This window comes from Antedon bifida, chromosome 9, assembly GCF_963402885.1.
Source record: "Antedon bifida chromosome 9, ecAntBifi1.1, whole genome shotgun sequence".
In the NCBI taxonomy this organism is placed as follows: domain Eukaryota; kingdom Metazoa; phylum Echinodermata; class Crinoidea; order Comatulida; family Antedonidae; genus Antedon; species Antedon bifida.
Genome location: NC_136234.1, coordinates 1,878,560 through 1,892,251, shown reverse-complemented (window position 1 = coordinate 1,892,251; position 13,692 = coordinate 1,878,560). Strand labels below are relative to the sequence as shown.

Below are 13,692 nucleotides of genomic sequence, written 5' to 3'. Positions count from 1 at the left end.
TTAATTATATTTTCATGATTTTTTTTACTTGGAACTGTGCACATTTGTTCCGACAAGAACGAATATTATATTATATATTTAGGCAAATTGCCAAGGATAACCATAAGCGAATTAATTCACTATCCTTCTTAAAGGATAAAAAACAAACAAAACAACGTCTTATTACAAGTCTTTGGGAGTGGAGTTGTAAATTGTCATTAGAAAAAATCCTGCCAAGCCGCAACTCCACTCCATATATAAAAACATGTAATCATTGACTAATCTTAATAATTTGTCTCAAAATCAAATAATAAAACTTTTTGCAGCAAATTCAATAACCGCATATTCACCTAAAACCATCCAGTTTCGATTTGCCTTACCAAGTTCTTCTGCAAGTCCCTCTTGTAGACCTACAACCACGTTTGCCTTCAATGTCCGCAACGAACACAACGCTGTCGGTTGAAAACCGTTTATTGCTTCGTTAAATGACACTGTATGCTCCCAATTTCGATCAAGTACTAATTTACGATAATTTAAATCGCCTTTGAATATGAGCAAAGACGATTTTGCAAGGTCACTGTGTAAATCGGGTGAAATCTTCTCCATGCTAGAGAAACTATGAGGTGTGGTCCAAAAAGGGTGTGCCGAAACGTTCCACACCTTATCATCCAACCTCTGTTTAACAGACCTACTAAACTCTTGTAAAATTACACTTTCATTTTGACCAAGAATATCAAGCGTCCAGGAAAAGTCAACGGGAGTAACGTCAGACACGAACCAGGGCATTGCTTTGCAATGAAAATATACCTTATCTACCAGATTTAAACGTGTAAAACAATCAGCTAAACAAAGATCTGACATGAATTCGTAGCCTGCATTATCTAAAATGAAATCTATTCGTACAGGTTTCTTTAAGTTTGCTTTGTTCAATGTGTCCCAGATCTGATTAGTTTTGTTGACGAGAATTTTCGATCCAAGTTCGTGCAGTTGAGATAGAGGGCTCACTTTCTGACTATTTTTAATGCCAGCCGATATTGAAAGATCACATTTATTTCCCCACAATGACATCTGCAATAATAATAATAATATTTATTCGGCAAAAGTTCTTAAAAGTACGTTTTAAGCATAAATAAAGTTCTTCTCTTGGTTGAAACTAACATGGAGGTATACCTCCATGGTTGTAATGTAATATGATGGTAGACTGATTCTATAGTGGCCTCTCAAATAGACACCAGTTCAGGATCCAGTTCAACTCCCCCAATACCGGACACCCTTGAATCATGTATTCAGAATATGTTTTGAATGAACCTTTTACAGTAGACCTCAGTTCAGAAGTTTTCAGAGAGTCTGGTATTGGGAGAGTTGTCATAGTCTTAAATTTGTGCTTTGGGGTGCTTAAGAGAACAAACTGAGATTAATTAATTTCTTGCTCAAAATAGCTTGTACTAAATTTTAAATTACTAAATTATATACCTGTAAAAATTCAGCAATGATTTTATCTGGACTTTTCTTTTCTTCAATACTCCCATTACAATATTGGATTAAAGTAGTTGCGGGTTTGAGGCAATCGTAGAGGGCAGTTTTCTTCTGTTCTCCAAACGGATCAAATGTCTTTAAATGTTGACTGCAAAATAAAGTGATGCTTAAATATTAAACTTAGTAAAGTATGATTGTACTCAATTGTATAGGAAGATACTTAAACAAATCGGTCTACTGCCCTCTATTTGTGACGCATTGGATAACAGGTTTTGTATTTTAACTTCTACAGTGAAGAGTGAAAACCGTCTCAAAGTGCTGACTAGATGTAAGACAACAGCTTTCTCTGCTAAGGGTCACTTCATGGATTTACAGCAGGTTTAATATATTATGAATTGAAGCTAATTCAGGCATACATTTCCAATAAAAATATCTTTGTAAGTTTGATCCAAATGATCGACCATGTCTAAATCAGTATGGTGTTTAATTTAATTCTATTCTATAACAGTTTTTATATGACGCCCTACAAAGAACAGAGCGCCTAACAATACTAGTGATTAATTAAAAAGAAAAGTTTTAAGTTGACGTTTAAATAGAGGTGCCGAATTCGCTCCTCTCAAATCAACAGGTAGCACGTTCCAGATCCGCGGAACGGTGACAGAAAAAGCATTGTCATTAGCTTTCCAATTAGATCTGTGATCAAATTATAAAGCCCTTATTCTGGTAACAATAGAAACTGATAGACTAAAGCCATGATCGGTAAAATCACCTGAGAGAAATTGACTCCACTATCTTGCGGTACATGTAACACTCTACATATAGCCAAGCACTTTTAAAAAATCTTGGAGCGTTGCCATCATCATCGTCTATCTCCTGCTGGAAAACTTGATTCCACATTCTCACATCATCATTCCCATCATCCGCAATTTCTAACAACTCTTTATTTGTCTGTAGCTCATGTTTGAGCTTGGATAGATGACTCACTATCTCTATACAGTCATTACCACCTTCCTATAATTGCAAACAAAATATTACACGATATTAAATAAATAATAATTTATTATGTATTTTTACTAATTAAAGGATAAAATATGAAATAAATTAAAAAATAATTAAGTCAGTAAGTGTGTGTACTGTATTTGACCGAGTATAGTCCCATACTCAAATAATAATCCCACTCTCAATTTAGGTTAAGTTCAGAAACAATAGTAAAAGATAAATTGCAATCCGGGTATAATGCCACCCGCTCTACTCGCTCATACTGTAATTGTGAATAGCACTCAACTATTGAGCCACTTAACATCCAATATCTATAAATGTAGAGTAGGCCCGTAACTTTGTTTGTTTGTTAGTATTTATTAATACTGGGCGATCTCTTCAGTCAAAGACCCCTTACTTGTATTGAAAGATTACTAGGTTCTTTAAAGTGCACATGAGCTAGATGTGTACACTGGAGCTACGGTTTATAGTCCTTATCCGAGAAGACTCGTTCTACAGGTGATTTTCATGTATGATGTAATGAATTAAGATAGCCCAAGCCCATGTCTGTCAATAGAAGAATACCAATACACTAGTCAATCTGATAAAATACTTATTCCTGGCTAGATATATACCTTTCCATGCTGTTCTGTAGCAGCAATTCTATGCTGATAAACAGTATCAATAACCTTTGTTAAAATTATTGGTAAACGGTCCTTAACGGTTTTGTAAGCAAACGTTCTAAAAAATAAACACAAAGAAAATAGATTTATGCTTCCAAAAGTCAGGTCACATATTACATAGTCATACATAAAGTAGAACCACTTGTGAGGGGACACTTTCGAGAACCAACAAAGTGTCCCCTCAAAAAGGAATTTCCTAAATAGGGTTGGCTAGTGTTAAACATTTCCTTTTTTGTTCATTTCATTATTGTACTAAAATACATTTATTTTTAATCATATTATATTTATTAAACATGACATGTTATATTGTTAATGTAAAACGATAGCCAACATGGATATTATTAATTCAACATTAATACTTTGCGTTTTTATGTCAGCCTAAGCCTAGAGGTTTAGAATGGACCGTCTCGGCTGTTGGTGGAGCAGCACGTTTTGCTTTACTTATTATTATAGTAGTAAAAGGTAGGTAGTGTAGGGCCTAGCTTTGGTAGATATAATACACAGTTAGAACTAGCTAACGAGTCAACCTATTTTTGGAAAATCATATGTATAATCTTACTATACATCGTAAACCTTAATTACCCAACGTATTGCGCTGATAAACTTAAAGGTAGGTTATTTTTGCTGGTAGGTTGGATACCACCACCCACAACCGGCAACTTCTCCATGTTTAAAAGTCTCTGCTGATAAGTCACGGGTCATTGCACACAGAGGACCCTGGATTAGGTACCCTGGTTCCCGTACGCGGATACTCTCGGGCGGGACAAAAAGTACCAACAAAAAGTAATTTCTTTTAAATTCCAAATTTAATTATGAAATTTCAAACACAGGTTTTAGTTTTTACCTTAAAAGTAAAATTATTGAATTCATATTATAAAAAATTTATGCTAGTAGTATATGTGCAGAGAGTAAAATAATATTTAATAAGATATGCCGAAAAAAAAAAAAAATTTGCAATTTTGTAATTTGTTTAGGGGATATATAAGGCCCAGGATTGATTGTCTTGGTGTGACCAAATTAAGTTTTACCATTGCAGCAAAAATGCAATTTGGTTGAAACAATTGATCCAAAAAAGAAATCATATTATTTATGATAATAAAGTTATAAACCATGGTATTTCAAGGCTTTTTAAAACGTGTAATTATTAATTATTACAGGTACCCTTGTAACGACTGGATCGATAAATAATGGTGTTAAAGTTTACGACGGAGAGGTCATCAAACGCGAGAAAAGTGAAGAGAGGCGTGGGCTGTCTGCCGTTGCTCATGTACACATAAAACAACGTATGTTGGTTTTGGGCCCTCATTTCTAAATCATTTTCTGTACAGCACATTGTAAGGAACCAAAGTTTGAAGATGGCTAGTAATACGTGTCTTGTAATGCGAATAGTTTCTGCTTCAGTTTCTGTTGCGAAAAAAGCAGGTACTATTGTTCGAGACATTAGAAGTAAAGGCAGTCTAGGCGTCGTTGAGAAGGTAAGTCGAGCATGTGAGATGTTACTGCCGGCCGATACCACCGTGGCGGAGCATCATTAGGCTGGTTTGTTCATTTCTAGGCCTAGCCTTAGTGAATATCCGTATCAAACGGTTTTGCCTTTTATTAGACGTTAAGTAAAGTGTGATTAGTTCTTTAAAATAAGCAATTGGATGTTTTCAGATTTGTTAACAATTATATGAATTGAAACAGACCAATTTTTAATTAATTTAGTTTACAAAATTTAATTTAAAAATACAGTAAACTTTTTCAATAATTAACTACTGTATTAATAAAATTAGTAACAAATGAAAAATTTAATTATGGAACATTTTTATATTTCTACTTTTATTAGTATTAATACTAATCATTAATATTAATAATAGTTTTAACATTTAATATTAATAATAACAAAGAGTTTTTATATCACTTACACTTACACATAATGTTTGATGGAAATAGTTTAGGCTAGTGCCTATTAGATTCCATTTCTAGCCGAAAATAGTTGTCAAGTCTAGACTTAAAGATGTTCAATGAAGAGGCTTGTATTACATATTCAGGCAGAGAATTCCAATGATGTATGACTCTGATGGTAAAAAAGTTGACCCTGCACATAAGATTTCCTCTAAGTTTTGGACGATATACAGTAGATATATCAGACAAAAAAATTAGAATACTGTAGGCCTAGTTTTACTGCTGTACTACACTAGGCCACTGTATAAACATGAGATTACATTTCAAATAGTTTACTTTAGAAAGTATAGTAAATACCTAAAAATGTAGTATAGTACAGGCCTGTAGCCACCACAGTACGGTTAGTAAGTTCCCTGACTACTTTTTCACAGAGGCCTTTGATAACCCAGTGACTTGAACAGATTCCCCTTTCTTGCGACAACCACGCCACTTTATTTCTTGTGGCTACATCTCTGTGTGCGTAGTTTGGTTTATGTAATCCATTCATTTGTGACCATTATTGGAATGCAGTTGGATAGCATTTCAAACTTTCTGCATTCAATTTAACTAATATTTTGCAGATAAAATAAAGTTCTATTTAACTTATGTACCTACTGTACCCTGTACAGTGTAATATCAATACATTACTTGGTAAAATTCAGTCTGGTCAACATATTAATTTAATTCATGCGGTGGATGGATGTTAATATTTAGAAAAGCTTTCATAAAATGTTACCTGTGGAACACTGAGAAGTGTATTTAAATACAGTATAAATAGCCAATATGGTACAGTACTACACTGTATTACAATGTTGATAATAAATACAATAGAGTATTTTCTATTTTGTGATTGTGAAGAGTAAGTTCACAAAGTGAATTAGTAATGATCGATGTATTATTTAGCATATTCTAATTTTTAACCTGTTGTTGTATTACAAACGAATATGAATTATCTGCTATCTATAGTACAGGGTGTTTCTTTTGTATAAACATTCAATTAGTTCTTTAATTTTATTACTAGTAATATTATTTTATTACTAGTTAGTTAAGCTGACACAATAGTTGTTTTTAAATAGTATTTTAATATCTGAGCTAAATAAAATTGTCTATTAAATTAAAATTTGTTTTTGTGTAAAAATCTGTAGCACAATATTCAGGAAATGATTTCAGTTTTGTTTCCTCATTTTATAAAATAATATTTTAAAATATATCGATACTATTAAGTAAATAAAGTCTAAAAACAAAATAAAATTGTTTCAATGTAAAAAGACTGTAAACTTTATACAGTGTTGTTCCTCCGAAAAAATAATTGTTGGTTGAACATACTACAGTACAGTAATGCCAATAGTTTATATTCACTTTGACCAAAAATCGGATCTGAAAAAAAAAATTGTTTACCTGAAAAAAACAACAGGTTTTTGGTTAAATTTAACTGCTTATTTTGTCTTTTTATGAGTAAAATAATTAGTTTAAAATGACTTATTAGAAGTTTGATTGTTTTCATCTTATATTTTTTAGTGGATAATATACAGTATTTACCACACTGAGATTCAAAGATTAAGTTAATTTTTCTTTTTATTAAATCAAATAAAAACAAACAGAATAACCTGTACAAAGATCAAACGATGGAAATGTCAAAATGTGTTGTCATGTTAAAAAATAAGTCCAGTACTTTGAGATAGAGGACTAGTCTGTTTAGAGAGTAATACTGCAGGCCTTGTCTTTTTAAAATTGTAGACCTACAATTCTGCTACAAATTGCACTCCTCAATACAATTACAGTACATTCAGGGGTGTTGTAGGTGTGCCGTTTGTATTTTGGTGTGTAGAAGTTTAAGGGTGTTGTAAATCACACTACTCCTAAGGGCAGTGTGTTAGGTGAGTGATCGCATTCGCCCTGAACCTCAAAAGAAGAGGCCTGATACTGTACTGCAGTTATATAACATAAATTAAAGGCTTGTTTGAAGATCTCCTGATCACTGTAAAAAGAGAAAAATGGAATAGTAAGGCCAATTAAACCTCTCTGGTACAGTACCACCCCAGGAAGCTGAAGAAGAGGCAGACATTAGATAACATCACCACATGAATTGGAAAATACCCAAACACATGGCACATAACCAAGACTTGTTGAAATGTCAAATTGACATCCTGTCACAAGACCACACCCTGTCACATGACTACATCCAGTCACACGACTACACCCTGTCACAGGACCAGTAAAAGTAAAACTGTATATTTCAGTACAAACATAATCCATTGTTTTATGATTGATAGTAACACTATAAAAACTGCAGAGTTCTGCTACATACCATTTACACAGTACTGTATAATGTAGTACTACTGTAGTACATTAATACAAGTTTAAAATATTCAATAAATACTGTACATTTTAATGATTACTGTACTTCTTTAATGATGGTAAGGATTTACTGTCTTTCATTGTTTAAAGTGAAGCAACGTTTGAATGAACTACAGAAACTATATATTTCATATAATATGTTATGCTTTGGTTTTATTTTGGTGTGGGTACAATTTGATGAAGAACTATAGTAGTAACCCTTTATTACAGGTGTACATATGGACTTTATTTACAACATAAAGAATATATTATTATGATTTTTGTCATGAAGATGAATTTATTACAAAATATAAACTTTATTTTTTGGTGTGGGTACAATTTGATGAAGAACTATAGTAGTAAACATTTATTACAGATGTACAGATGGACTTTATTTACAACATAAAGAATATATTATGATTTTTGTCATGAAGATGAATTTATTACAGAAGATAGACTTTATTTTTTGGTGTGGGTACAATTTGGTGAAGAACTATAGTAGTAAACCTTTAATACAGGTGTATGGACTTTATTTAGAACAGAAAGAATATATTTTATGATTTTTGTCGTGAAGATGAATTTATTACAGAAATATAGACTTCACTTGTAGAACACAAAGAATATTCTTCATGACCATACATTAATTAAAAGCTTTTTTTGGTATAATGTATTAATCTGAATCTTTCTTTTATTTCGGATAAAGAAAGTACAGTACATTCTAACTATAAAAATATTATTTAAAATGTTAAATGTATTATTACTGGTCCTCAAGTTTAACTGGAAACTGAGGAAATTCGGATTAGGCCCTTCACACACCCACGGCAGCCAGCAGTGCAGCGCCTACCAGATCAGCACACCGTTGATGGTATAACTTGTAACAAGTACTATAAAATTGATATTATTCAAAGGAACTGCATATCATAAATTTCTAAGAATATTGTAAACTATCAATTATTTGTATGTATTATATTCTATCAATTACAATTGTTGCCTTGCCTCTGTCTAATCCACCCTAAAACTTACTATTTTAATAGAGAATATTTTCACCAGTGCAGCTACACCAGCTATCTGTACACTCTTTCTAGACATTTATAAAAAGGTGTACAGTAGTCAAAACGAAATACTGTACGAGAAGGGTGACAAAACATAAAAATCATCATCATCAGTATCATCAGCATAATCATCATCTTCAGTATCATCATCATCAGCATAATCTTCATCACTAACATCATCATCATCAGCATAATCATCATCTTCAGTATCATCATCATCAGCATAATCTTCATCACTAACATCATCATCATCAGCATAATCATCATCTTCATCACTATCATCATCATCATCTTCATCACTATCATCATCAGCATAATCTTCATCACTAACATCATCATCATAATCAGTATCATCATCAGCATAATCATCATCTTCAGTATCATCATCATCAGCATAATCTTCATCACTATCATCATCAGCATAATCATCATCATCTTCATCACTATCATCATCAGCATCATAAGATAAGATAATAAGATTTATAAAGAGCTCAAGGTGCTTGTGAAAACCATGAAAATTACTAACCTTAAAACTAAAAACAACAAAAAATTTGCAAAAAAAACCAAAAAACATCTTCATCATTATCATCGTCATCATCAGCATCATCATTATCATCATCATCATTATCATCTTCTAATGACAGATTAGTACAGAACCATGTTTAAGTTTTGTTGTACATGGGTTGGTCACATTTATGCAGTCGAAATATATAATATTGAATAATTCAATTAATTTTTTATTGGTCTAATTTATATAAAAATAAAAATCAGAAAATCTTGGTAATACACTGCAGTTTAAAGTACATCAATAATGTTAAAACCAGACAATATTTAAAAGTTATACAAATAATTTGAAACTCAGTAAATCAAACAATCCATCAGTGGTACTGTATTATCATGAAGAGTAAACAAACCCCTAAAATAATACCATTGTTAATTATGAATTACCTACCATCAATGTTCATAAAATGAATTAGAAATTGTCTAGATGATACTGTACTGGTACTACAGTACCAGTACAGTACCAGCATTAAGTATGACCCTCAATCACACTGTGTACAATAACATAACTATACAAATATTGTTGAAATCCAGAAACCCAAAAATTACTTTTTACTGTTAACAAATAATATATTGGTATTAGATAATCATTGGTTGGTACCTGCAAAAAATCAAATTCAATTGGTTTTTTGACAATAAAAAGTAAAATAATATGGAACAAAACTGATGTTGTAAACAAAATATCTCCCAGTTAAAAAAATTGTCTATTTTTGGCATTAAAATAATATGGAACAAAACTGATATTCTAAACAATATCTTCCAGTAAAAAAAAACAACAAAAAACAGTCACCCCAAAAAAAAGTGGGAATTGAAGTGAACACCCTAAGCCCCTCTTCATTGTTTGTAGAGTGTTGTTTTTTAAAGCTTATTTTAATGTCCTAACAGTACCCACCCTAAAAGCTCAATTGAATGTCTGTGCAATGTTACCTACTGTATGGTACCATCATCAAGAATTTACCCCTACTAAAACCCCTTTACTTGTGTACAGTCCTTTCTATCAAATTTCATTGTCCACCATGATATAAAATCCCTATGTTACTGTTAGAGTACAAGTATTAAAACTTTAATGAATATGCCATTACTGAACTATTAGATTATATACAGTAGTATAATTATAATTTTCAAAAAAAATGGTCCGTTTTGATTTTAAAAAAACATTAAACAAAACATGCAATAAAAGTTATTTAAAAATTGATGTGTTTCCACATATTAAACTGAAATTATATCCCAAATTATTAGAAATGACATATTATTACAGTACTGTAGAACCCCTATTCAGGGGACACCAACAAAGTGTCCCCATAATTAGTGTTCCCCCTCAATATGGATTGACCATAGTGTTAAAACATATATTTCCCCTTGTTCATGTCACAGAGAAGTGTTATGAGAGTGTCCCCTTAATAGAGGTGTCACAAAAGAGGTGTTCTCCTGTTCTGTATACTAAAAATATATGAATTATGTTGAACCACAAAGATCGTAAATATATTTCTGTAACAAAATTGCGTTTAAAGTTTATTCACATCAATGAAGAACTAAATCAACGTCTCCTAACTTATCAATCAAATTGTTGCTAAAAATAAATATATTTTTTATAAATATTATCTTTAGATATTTTATTTTATCTAAATTCTTTGTTTCTGTTCGTTGTTCGTTCGGTCGCCATATTGAATACGTAATACTAGTCTAGAGTCGAAAGATAGAGGAGGAATGATATGCAAGCTGTATTGAACTGCTACGTGGCCGTTGATAATCATCCGCCTACGCACAATCTCTTATTTCTTGAATTTTCTCATACATTTGCCTGTTCAACCACAGCGTCACAGCATTCTATGATTTTTAAAATATTTATGAATGCTCTATATATGTTATTCTACGTAAAAATTGAAACACAGATAAATTTAAAATGGCCTTTCATTATTATCGTTACGACATCATCAACGAACACTTGATTCTTTTTTTTTATTTTATCGTCTATGTGTGCTTTCTGAATCAAATTATTATTGCAGTGACCTATTTACAAGGGAGTGTCAGTCAGAAAAGACAAAAAATATCTATAATTAGGGTGAACTAATATCATGTTATACTTAACTCATAACAGATATTTTTAGTAATTAACTCGTAAGACCCGACGAAACGTATCGCAGAAATTATCCGTTACTTTCTGATCTAAAAATAAATATTTAGCAAGCCTACGAGGCATTGAAGAGTGGTTCAGTCTTCATATCATTGCAGTAGTAGTATCAAACATGTTGCCTTCCCATTGACGTCATCAAACAGCCTTCCAGTTGTCATAGCAACTGAGCTCTTACTATGATGTCAGAGTCTCATCTACCAGGTCTGCAAAATGCATACAGATTCCTGAATGATGAAAATCCAAGCACTGCTCCAGCGAAAATGGATACGACAACGACGAGAGTAATATATTTCAAGTTTAATTATGCAACTTCATCAACTTTAACCAATGCTGAATATTATAATTATGAAATATTTTACAAGTTGTAGCACACGTGTATTGCATTCTAAAAATAGAAAATGATGTCATTCTTTGGTTTGACGTTGTTAATAGCTTTTATTTGTATTAGACAGCAGCTTGACATTGCATCATCTCACATAATGGTGAACTCATTAAACAGTAAGCATCATATGTAATCAAACTAAAATAAATTTGTCAAGCCTTCTAACTAATTTAAATAATAGTTGTATAGTTATAAATAGTTATGAATTATAATTATGTATTAATATATAATAGTGGTTCATAATACAATAGTATACTGTATTGAGAAAATATTTTCTGAATAAAGTATACTGTACTTACCTTTCTTTACTTGATACGTAGTTTCTGCGCTGTCTTAATTTTTCAGCAAAACATAGTTTTAACATTAATAATTCATATGATAACTTAATAATATTATTTTATTCATAATTATAATTTTTACCAATATTTTTCAAAACCAAAGAACAAGTTAGTAATACAAAAAATAATGAACTAAGTTTTAAAATGTGTCATACTGTAGATTACGTTAAACTATTAGTGGTACTTTTATTATTTGTAACTAATTATGATTGAGATATTATATCATTATGATATGGGATCCAGCCACTGATACCCACATCATTGTCATTTTTTCAGTAATTTGCCGTATGTTCTTTATACTTTATTTGTTTGTTATTCATTCAAATATTATAATAACCATTGTTTTGACCTCATTAATAAAACCTTACTGTAATACTAATCCTAGATTCGTAGTGTTTCCCTATTTTAATTAATTGTAAAATAAATACTGTACAGAACATGCGAACTACAAACAGTCGTATTGTCTACTAGTACTTGTAATGATTTGTGGTAATTACTGTACTGTGAATGAATTTATTATTATATATATACTAGGGCTAGTGTTGCCCGAAAGCTCTGCTAACTTTTCTGGCTGTTTTATTTTATCGTTTTGATTTAGCTTTTCGCTTTTTTTTTTTTGTATCTCCATTGAGATCCAGCCACTGATATCCACAGCATTGTCATTTTTTCAGTAATTTGCCTTTGGATTTATTATATATATATACAGTACAGTATACTGTACTAAAGCCCATCTGGGTATAAATAATAATATTTAATAATAGTAGTACTGTCATACAATGCAAAAAGAAAATACTGTAACTTTTCTACGTTGTTGGCTTCGTAGCCTCAATAAGCAACTTTCAATGTGTAGATAATTACCATAACAATTCGTATCGTAGGCTTCGAACAATACTTCATAGCCTATAATCAGAACAATGCCCTACGATCTACAGGTACCTATGCATATGCTGCGAAAGGTTACGCATAGATACGAAGCAATGATTTCTTTCTGTACTGCAGACCAGTCGGCCTAGGCCTTCCCTAAATGTTAAAATTTGCAATTCAAAACTAGTGTAGTACAACACAATTTTAGGCCCTGATCAATTTTCAAATTACTGTATACGCCATTGATCAGTGGCTGGACATAAGATAATATGTTTACTATTTAAATTTTAAAATGTGAAATTATATTTTTTACACCAATTGTTTTTTAATAAAGCCATTTTACTGTAAAATAATGGACATTTTTTTTTAATAGATAGTATTTTCATTATACTTCAGCATCATTATGTTGCTATGTGTCTATGTTAAATGTTTTACCTTGAGAATAGATAGATAATGTCCATAATTCAAAAAAGAAAGTAATTGGAAAACAATATTTTGAAAAAAAAAAAATGTCATTATGTAAGTACTGTACATTTCCATTTTGAATTCAAATATTGTAATTGAATTTGTAGAATTTTTTTTTTCATTTGTGACATGACAAATAATTTTGTTTTATAGTACTTGTTTTTTCAGTGTGTATATCTCCACATACAACAATATTTGCCTAGTAGTATAATAATTCCATAATAAAGTACAACAATATTTGCCCAATACGATAATTCCATAAATAATAACGTATCCTGTATCATGTAAGGTTAGGTTAAGGGTTGTGTTATGGTCTATTGGCCTGTTTCTGCTGCATAAAAATAACCGGTTAAAATCGCTGTGAATAAGTTTACTCCATTTTGTTGGGAGCAGAAACAGGACAAATTTTTGGTAACCGGTTAAAAACACCCATTTAACCGGTTATCGCTGAGCAACTTTTAGCTGCAAGTTACTTGATTGACAGCTGCTGACCACGAGTCAACTACACGGCAGTAGC

The 13,692-nt window shown here is 31.5% G+C and overlaps 2 protein-coding genes across 3 annotated transcripts in view; one reads left to right on the top strand and one right to left on the bottom strand.

The window, feature by feature from the left end:
* Positions 1 to 65: 65 nt before the first annotated feature.
* On the bottom strand, positions 66 to 3,784 carry LOC144852320 (damage-control phosphatase ARMT1-like). Its single transcript, XM_078710100.1, has 5 exons — positions 3,699 to 3,784; positions 3,069 to 3,174; positions 2,225 to 2,466; positions 1,453 to 1,603; positions 66 to 1,047 (listed from the first exon to the last, which is right to left on the bottom strand). The coding sequence occupies exons 1-5, from the start codon at positions 3,782 to 3,784 to the stop codon at positions 283 to 285; spliced, it is 1,350 nt and encodes a 449-aa protein (XP_078566226.1). The 3' UTR covers positions 66 to 282.
* Positions 3,785 to 4,352: 568 nt separating this feature from the next.
* Positions 4,353 to 13,692, top strand: part of LOC144851418 (3'(2'),5'-bisphosphate nucleotidase 1-like) — a 29,623-nt gene continuing 20,283 nt past the window's right edge. For both annotated transcript variants that reach the window (XR_013614177.1, XM_078708867.1), the window contains exon 1: positions 4,353 to 4,591. Coding sequence is in view for 1 of the 2 variants with exons in the window: in XM_078708867.1 (XP_078564993.1) it covers positions 4,472 to 4,591 (120 nt within the window). In the remaining variant the exon portion in view is untranslated. The remainder of the gene's footprint in view (positions 4,592 to 13,692) is intronic.

What these genes read in the sequence shown, in the direction of transcription:
- LOC144852320 (XM_078710100.1), bottom strand. Translation starts at nt 3,784, where the DNA reads ATGGAGAAGTTGCCGGTTGTGGGTGGTGGTATCCAACCTACCAGCAAA. An exon ending in GTGGAGTCAATTTCTCTCAG is followed by an intron (nt 1,604 to 2,224) that starts GTGATTTTACCG and finishes TTTATTTTGCAG; the next exon opens with TCAACATTTAAAGACATTTG. An exon ending in TCATTGCTGAATTTTTACAG is followed by an intron (nt 1,048 to 1,452) that starts GTATATAATTTA and finishes TTATTATTGCAG; the next exon opens with ATGTCATTGTGGGGAAATAA.